Genomic DNA, 8,895 nt, shown 5'->3' with positions numbered 1-8,895 from the left:
CGAAAGAGGAGAGGGGGGAGAGGAGGAAGGAGAAAGGAGAGAGAGCGGGGAGAGGGAGAGAGAAGGGAGGAGAGAGGAGGCAGAGGAGGGGAGAGGAAAGAGGAGAGAGAAAGCGGAGAGAGAGAAGAGAAATGAGAGAGAAATGGGAGGAGGGAAGAGAGGAGAGAGAAGGAGACAGAGACAGAAGAGAGAGACAGAGACAGGAGCGGAGACAGAGACAGAAGAGAGAGACAGGGACAGGAGTGGAGACAGAGACGGGAGAGAGAGAGAGAGACAGAAGAGAGAGACAGAGACAGCAGAGACAGAAAAGAGAGACAGAGACAGGAGGGGAGACAGAGACAGGAGCGGAGACAAGAGAGGCAGAGACAGGAGCGGAGTCAGAGGCAGGAGAGGAGAGAGACAGAAGAGGGGAAAATGAGAGAGAAGATGTGTGTGGGCGTGTCTGTGACCCTCTTCCTCCGCCAAACCCCTGCTGGGGAAAACCTCCGTCGGTTGACCGGCCCCGGATCCCCCCCCCGAGACCCCCGCCCGGTGGGACCCCCCCCCACACCGACCCCCGAATCCCCCCACCGACCCCCAGGCCCTTCCCCCCCCCGGGGAAGCCGTCGCCCCTCGCCTTCTTAAAAAACCAAGGAGTTTATTTATTTCTTTCCGGGGTGGTGGGGGGCGGGTGGGGGGAATATTTAAAAAGCGGGTTCCGGGGTGGGGGCGTCGGGGCCGCGCGCCCGGCGCCGCCGGGTATTTACAGGGTCCGGGGGCCGTCCGGGGGTCCGGTCACTTGGGCGGGTCCTTGGGCAGGGGCCGTCGGAAGAGGAGGATGTGCGGTTCTGCGTGCGAGGGGGGACGAGACGGGGGGGGGGTCAGGGGTCGCCGGGCCGCCGCCCCCCCCCCCCCCCCCCCGCCGCCGCCGCCCGGGGTCTCCCTCCCGCCGCCGCCCGGGGTCTCCCTCCCCCGCCCCCCGAGGGGGCGTCCAGACCGGGTTCGTGGATCATGTAGTGGACCCAGCCGAGGCTCTGCTGGACGCCCAGCCGGCGCCACTCCTCCTCCGACATCAGGTGGGTCTTGGGCACCTGCTTGGACAGCTCCCGGGGCAGCATCACGTGCCTGCGGGGGAGGGGGGAAGGGCGACACCGCGCCCCGCCTCTGTACTGAGCGCCCCCCCACCCCCGCCCCCGCCCCCGGGGGACCACGGCCGCCGCTCCTCCTCCTCGCCTACTTCCAGGAATAACGTCGGTATTCCCCGACGACGGGGATAACAACGAACGACGCTGGTATTCGCCGACGGTGACGGCGAGGCTGGGATCCGTTAATGATGGTCGCGGTCGTAATGATAAGGTTGGTATTTGTTAACCGTAATGACCACGCTGGTATCCGCTCATGGCGACGATAACCGAAAGGTCGGTATTTGCTAATGATAATGAGGATGTTGGTATTTGTTAATGATAATGACAATCATAAGGTTGGTATTTGCTAATGATAATGATGGTATTTGTTAATAATAATAATAATCATAAGGTTGGTATTTGCTAATCATAATGATGTTGGTATTTGTTAATTAAAATAATCAATGATAATAATAATAAGGTGGGTATTTGCTAATGATGATGTTGGTATTTGTCAATAATAATAATAATAATAATAATGATGATAAGGTTGGTATTTGTTAATTAAAATAATCATAATAATAATAAGGTGGGTATTTGCTAATGATGATGTTGGTATTTGTCAGTAATAATAATAATAATGATGATAAGGTTGGTATTTGTTAACAATAATAACGACGTTGGTATTTGTTAATAATGATAATAATCATCAGGTTGGTATTTGCTAATAATAATAATGATGTTGGTATTTGTTGTTAATAATAATAATGATAATAATAATAATAAGGTTGGTATTGGGTAATAATGATGTTGGTATTTGTCAATAATAATAATAATAATAATAAGGTTGGTATCTGCCAATAATAATGTTGTTGGTATTTGTTAATAATCATCATCATCATCAGGTCGGTATGCGCTAATAATAATAATGATGGTGGTGTTTGTTCATCATCATCATCATCATCATCATCATCAGGTTGGTATTTGCTAATAATAATAATGATGTTGGTATTTGTTAACCATCATCATCATCAGGTTGGTATTTGCTAATAACGGTAACGATGTTGGGATTTGTTAACGATAATGATAATAACGTTGGTATTTGTCAATGGCAATATCGGTATCTGCGGATAATGATGATGATGTCGGTTTTCGTGAAGCAAGCGCTGGCCGTGTGCCGGGCACCGGTCTAAGCGCCGGGGGAGAGACAGGGTCACCGGGTTGTCCCCCCTGGGGCTCCCGGTCTTCGCCCCCATTTGACGGAGGAGGAAACTGAGGCCCAGAGAAGGGAAGTGACCCGCCCCCGGTCACGGGGGCGGAGCCTGGGATTCGAACCCGTGACCTCTGACTCGGGCCCTCGCCACCGAGCCCCGCCGCTTCTCACTTACTCGGTGCCGAGCGCCGTCCTAAGCGCTGGGGGAGCGACGGGGTCATCGGGTGGCCCCCCCCGGGGGGCCCCCGGCCTCCGCCCCCCATCCGACAGAGGAGGAAACTGAGGCCCACAGCGTTTCACGCACGCAGCCGGTAAATACCGGGACGGTCATCGCCGCGCGAGCCGGTCGACCGCCGACCCGGCGGGCGTGCCGAGCGCCGCCGGCCGGGCAGAGCCCCCCGGTGCTATGTACCGAGCGCTTGTCGGTCCGTCTCCCGAGCCCTTTCGGGGCGCGGAGCGCTGTGCTGAGCGCTTCCACGCTGCGGAGCGCTGTGCTGAGCGCTGGGGGGGGGGGGGGGTGTCCAATACGGCTACAGACGGATGCCCCGCCCACGGGGAGGTCCCGGCCTGCGAGGAGGCGGGGGAGGCCGACGGCGCTCGTCCGCCGAGGCTACTGACTGAGCGCTCGCCGTGCGCGGGGCGCTGTGCCGAGCGCCCGGGGGAGGCCCAGCTCCCCAGTGACACGTCCCCACGGGCCCGAGGGGGGGGAGACCGACGTCCTCCGTCCATCCGAGGGACTCCCTCATGCCGTGCCGAGCGCCGGGACGGACGCGAGACGATCGGGCGGGACCCGGGCCCTGTCTCTGGGGGCGGGATTCGGTCCCCATTTTCCGGGGGGGGAAACTGAGGCCCAGGGGCGCGACCCCCCCCCCACCCCGTTCCCTGGGCCTCGGTTTCCTCGCCACGCGCCAAGCACTCCTCTCGGCGCCGAGCGCTCGGTCGACCCCGCCCCGCGCTTTCCCAGCGCCCTGCACGCGGTGGGCGCTCAGTAAGGCCGACCGAACGGCGCCTGGGGCGGTGCTGGGCGCGTAGTGAGCGCCCTAACGACTCCCATGGTGAGTATTCTGACTTCTCCGGGCCTCAGTTTCCCCCCCGTCCAATGCGTCGGATCCGCCCCGGCGCTCGGCGCGCACGGGGACGGTCATTCGCGGGAGCGCTCAGTACAGCGTTCGACACGGCGCCCCGCGCCCGGATCTCGCTCCTGGGCCGGCAGATGCCTCCCCTCGGCGGCGCCGACGCCGCGCTGAGCGCTCGCTCTCCCGCTCGGACGGGGCTCCTCCGCGCCCACCCCGTGCCCGGCGCTGGGGGGAGACCGAGGCCCAGAGAAGGGAGGTGAGCGGCCCGAGGTCACCCGGCGGAGGAGGGGGCGGGGCCGGGACTCGAACCCAGCGCTGAGGACAGGGCTCGGCCCTAATACGGGAAGCAGCGTCAGAGGTCGTGGGTTCGAATCCCCCCCCCCCCACCTCCGCCGCTCGCCGGCTGGGTGACCTCGGGCCGGTCACTTCACTCCTCTGGGCCTCAGTTTCCCCATCTGTCAAATGGGGCTGAAGACCACGAGCCCCACGGGGGACCTTCCGATGACCTTGAGAAGCAGCGTGGCTCAGTGGAGCGAGCCCGGGCCTTGGAGTCAGAGGTCATGGGTTCGAATCCCGCCTCGACCACTTGTCGGCTGTGTGACCGTGGGCGAGTGACTTCACTGCTCGGTGCCTCAGTTCCCTCATCTGTAAAATGGGGATGAAGACCGTGAGCCCCACGTGGGACAGCCTGATTCCCCTGTGTCTACCCCAGCGCTTAGAACAGTGCTCGGCACATAGTAAGCGCTTAACAAATACCAACAGTATTATAGGAAGCGCTAAACAAATACCAACATTATTATTATTATTGTATCTCCCCCAGCGCTTAGCACAGTGCTCTGCACATAGGAAGCGCTTAATTCATTCAATTCATTCAATAGTATTTATTGAGCGCTTACCATGGGCAGAGCACTGTACTAAGCGCTTGGGATGAACAAGTCGGCAACAGATAGAGACGGTCCCTGCCGTTTGACGGGCTTACGGTCTAATCGGGGACATACATTATTATGATAAGCGCTTAATAAATATCATTAGTAGCCTTATAATACCGTGAATCCCCTCATCTTACTCCTATTTTTAGACCGTGAGCCCGTCGTCGGGCAGGGACGGTCTCTACCCGTTGCCGAATCGTCCATTCCAAGCGCTCGGCCCAGTGCTCTGCACCTAGTGAGGGCTCGGTAAGTGCTATCGAATGAATTATTCCTATTATTCGGATTATCGCTGTGCATCCCGCCATCATTGCTCCCCTTATCAGGATCATCGCCGTGAATCCCATCAATCATCACTCCTATTATCTCGATGATTATCGACGTGGATCCCGTCGTCGTCGCTCCTGTCATCGTTAATGCTGTGAGTGCGGTCGTTCCTCCTGTTATTATGATCGACGCGGCCAACGCGATCATCATTAATCCTATTATTACGATCGTGACCGTGATTTCCACCGTCGCTCCTACGATTATGACGATTACTGCTGAGAATCCCGTCATCGTCACTCCTGCTATCATGATTATTATCGACGTGGATCCCGTCATCATCGCTCCTATCATCGTGGCTGCGAATACAATCGTCATCAGTCCTACGATTACCACCGATGCTGTGAAAACAATCAACGCGAGCCCCGTTTTTACGATCATCGACGATGTGGATCCCGTCCTCACTCCTATTGTCTTCGTTAATGCTGTGAATACAATCGCCATTAGTCCTATTATCATCGTTGATGCTGTGAAGACAATCGACGTGAGTCCTGTTATTGCGATCACCGTCGATGTGGATCCCGTCGTCACTCCTATTATTGTCATTAATCGCCGTGAACACGATCATCGTTACTGCTATTGTCGTTAATGCCGTGAACACAATCGACACGAGTCGCTGTGGATCCCTTCGCGGCATTAATGAAAATAGGAGCGATGAATACGATAATCCTCGGGCCTCTCGTTACGAATATTATCGACGAGGATCCCGTCGTCGCTCCTGTTGTTATTATTATTATCGCTGCGAATACAATCGTCGTGAATCCTACTGTGATTAGAACCGTGACCGTCACCCCCTGTTCTTAGGATTGATGCTGTGGATACAATCATTTACCCCCGTCGATATCACTGTCGCTGTCAATACATTCATCATTAGTCCCGTCATCATGGTTAGAACCGTGACCGTGCCTCCCGTTCTTATCATTAATGCTGTGAATACAATCATCATTACTCCTATTCTTATCATTAATGCTGTGAATCCCATCATCATCGCTCCTCTTCTCATGATTATTGATGTGGATCCCGTCATCATCACTCCTATTATCATCATTATCGCCGTGAATAGTCATTACTGTTATTATTTTCATTAATGCTGTGAATACAATCATCATCACTCCTCTCGTTATGATTATTGCCGTGACCATCGCTCCCATTCTTCTCCATTAATGCTGTGAATACGGTCGTCACTCCCATTCTTATCATTAATCCTGTCAATACCATCATCATCACTCCTATTATTAGGATTAATGCTGTGCATCCCGTCATCGTCCCTCCTATTCTGATCATGAATGCTGTCAGTAGAATCGTCATTAATCCCATACTTAGCATTAATGCTGTGCATCCCATCGTCACTCCGATTCTGATCATGAATGCTGTCAGTTGAATCGTCATTAATCCTAGTATCATTAATGCTGCCGATAGAATCATCGATCCTATCATCGATAATGCTGTCCGTAGAATCGTCACTAATTCTCTTATCATTAATGCTGTCAATAGAATCATCGATCCTATCATCATTAATGCTGTCAGTAGAACTGTCGTGAATCCTATTCTGCTCATTAATGCCGTCGATACGATCATCATCAATCCCATTCTTATCATTAACGCTGTGCATCCCATCATCGGTCCTATTCTGATCGTGAATGCTGCCAACAGAATCGTCATTGGTCCTATTATCATTAATGCTGTCAACAGAATCGTCATTAATCCTTTTCTGATCATGAATGCTGTCCATAGAAGCGTCATTAATCCCATTCTGATCATGAATGCTGTTAATACGGTCATCATCAATCGTATTCTGATCATTAATGCTGTTAATAGAATCATTAATCCCATTATCATCGTTAACGCTGTGAATACAATCATCATCAATCCCATTCTGATCATTAACGCTGTCGATAGGATCATCATTAATCCCATTATCATCATCAATGCTGTCAATGCAATCATCATCAATCCTATTCCGATCATTACTGCTGTTAATAGAATCGTCATTACTCCTATTATCGTGAATGCTGTCAATAGAATCATAATTAATCCTATTATTATCATGAATGCTGTCAATAGAATCGTCATTAATCCCATTCTGATCATGAATGCTGTCAATACAATCATTTTTAATCCTACTACGATCATGAATGCTGTCGACAGAATCGTCATTAAGCCTATTATTATCATGAATGCTGTCGATAGAATCGTCATTAAGCCTATTATTATCATGAATGCTGTTGATACCATCATCATTAAACCTATTATTATCATTAATGCTGTCAATACAAGCATTAATAATCCCATTATTAATGCTGTCAATACCATTATTATTAATCCTCTTATCATTAATGCTGTCAATACCATCATTATTAATCCTATTCTGATCATGAATGCTGTCAACAGAATCATCAATAATCCCATTATTATCATGACTGCTGACAATACCATCATTATCAATCCCATTATCTTGAATGCTATCGATCGAATCGTCATTAATCCTATCAATATCATGAATGCTGTCAACAGAATCACCATCATCCCATCATCATCAAGAATGCTGTCAATACCATCATTATTAATCCCATCATTATCATGAATGCTGTCGATAGTATCATCATGAATCCCATCATTATCATGAATGCTGTCGATATTATCATCACTAATCCCATTATTATCATGAATGCTGTGGATATTATCATCATTAATCCCATCATTATCATGAATGCTGTGGATATTATCATTATTAATCCCATCATTATCATGAATGCTGTCGATATCATTATTAATCCCATCATCATGATGAATGCTGTCGATATTATCATTATGAATCCCATCATCATGAATGCTGTTATCATCATTAATCAAATTATCATTAATGCTGTCGATATTATCATTATTAATCCCATTATTATCATGAATACCGTCGATATTATCATTATTAATCCCATCATCATCATGAATGCTGTTGCTATTATCATTATTAATCAAATTATCATGAATGCTGTCGCTATTATCATCATTAATCCCATCATCATCAGGAATGCTGTCGCTATTATCATCATTAATCCCATCATCATCATGAATGCTGTCGCTATTATCCTCATTAATCCCATCATCATCAGGAATGCTGTCGCTATTATCATTATTAATCAAATTATCATGAGTGCTGTCGATATTATCCTCATTAATCCCATCATCATCAGGAATGCTGTCGCTATTATCATTATTAATCAAATTAGCATGAATGCTGTCGCTATTATCATCATTAATCCCATCATCATCAGGAATGCTGTCGCTATTATCATTATTAATCAAATTATCATGAATGCTGTCGCTATTATCCTCATTAATCCCATCATCATCAGGAATGCTGTCGCTATTATCATTATTAATCAAATTAGCATGAATGCTGTCGCTATTATCATCATTAATCCCATCATCATCATGAATGCTGTCGATATTATCCTTATTAATCCCCTTATCATCATGAATGCTGTCGCTATTATCATTATTAATTCCCCTTATCATGAATGCTGTCGCTATTATCATCATTAATCCCATTATTATCATTAATACTGTCAATACCATCATCATCATTAAGTTTCTCGCTCCCCTAATCCTCATTTACTGCTGCGTCCCCCACCCCCCCACCCCCGCGTGCTCAACCCTGCCCTAAACGCTGTGCACCCTCTCCCCTCCCCCCCCCGGGGACCCAACCCCTCGGGGCGTCATCGATGATCGACGATCGATCGATTCCCTGATCGATGGCTCACCGATACTCGTAGTGCTCGTCGAAATACTTGTCGGAGTAGTAGATCTGCTTGTGAGCCATGGCGGCGGGGGCCCGGGGGAGGAGGAGGAGGAGGCGCGGTCGCGGGGGGGGGGGAGGTTATTAGCGCTAATAATTAGGAAAATAAGGGAATTAATAAGGAGGACCGGCAGGACTTCCGGTAGCAGCTAGGCCGCGCGCCAGGCGGCCCCCTAACGGCCGGCCCCGCCCCGCATTCGAATCCGCGAGCGCCGCGCTGATTGGTCGCCGCCGCCGGCCAATCCCCGCGCGCCGGCCCCGCCGCCGCAGCCAATCAGAGGCCCGTTGCTAGGGGCGGCGGCGCCGGGAGGGCGCCTGCGCGAGCGGTGCGCAGGCGCCCTGAGCGGGGCGGGGCCGCGCAGGCGCCCGCCGTTGCCCGGCAACCGGAGGGAGGGACCCGCCCCCTCCCGCCACGGAGCGGGGCGCCGGGAGTCTCCGGCAGGGGGCGCTCGCTCGG

At 51.0% G+C, this 8,895-nt stretch overlaps 1 protein-coding gene across 2 annotated transcripts; it reads right to left on the bottom strand.

Annotated features, from left to right (window-relative positions):
* Window positions 1-617: 617 nt before the first annotated feature.
* Window positions 618-8,622, bottom strand: CKS2 (CDC28 protein kinase regulatory subunit 2). 2 transcript variants are annotated; one of them, XM_029054617.2, is made up of 3 exons: window positions 8,404-8,617; window positions 977-1,104; window positions 618-827 (listed from the first exon to the last, which is right to left on the bottom strand). In XM_029054617.2, the coding sequence occupies exons 1-3, from the start codon at window positions 8,460-8,462 to the stop codon at window positions 775-777; spliced, it is 240 nt and encodes a 79-aa protein (XP_028910450.1). In that variant the 5' UTR covers window positions 8,463-8,617; the 3' UTR covers window positions 618-774. The 2 variants fall into 2 exon arrangements, with proteins under 2 accessions (XP_028910450.1, XP_028910449.1); XM_029054616.1 differs by lacking the exons at window positions 618-827; window positions 977-1,104 and adding an exon at window positions 4,373-4,941 and having other exon boundaries at window positions 8,404-8,622.
* Between the last annotated feature and the right edge of the window lie 273 nt (window positions 8,623-8,895).

This window comes from Ornithorhynchus anatinus, chromosome X5, assembly GCF_004115215.2.
Source record: "Ornithorhynchus anatinus isolate Pmale09 chromosome X5, mOrnAna1.pri.v4, whole genome shotgun sequence".
NCBI lineage: Eukaryota > Metazoa > Chordata > Mammalia > Monotremata > Ornithorhynchidae > Ornithorhynchus > Ornithorhynchus anatinus.
This window is presented reverse-complemented; position numbering and strand designations above follow the sequence as displayed.

What these genes read in the sequence shown, in the direction of transcription:
- CKS2 (XM_029054616.1), bottom strand. Translation starts at nt 8,462, where the DNA reads ATGGCTCACAAGCAGATCTACTACTCCGACAAGTATTTCGACGAGCAC. An exon ending in GACGAGCACTACGAGTATCG is followed by an intron (nt 4,942 to 8,403) that starts GTGAGCCATCGA and finishes TTGTATTCGCAG; the next exon opens with CCACGATGATAGGAGCGATG.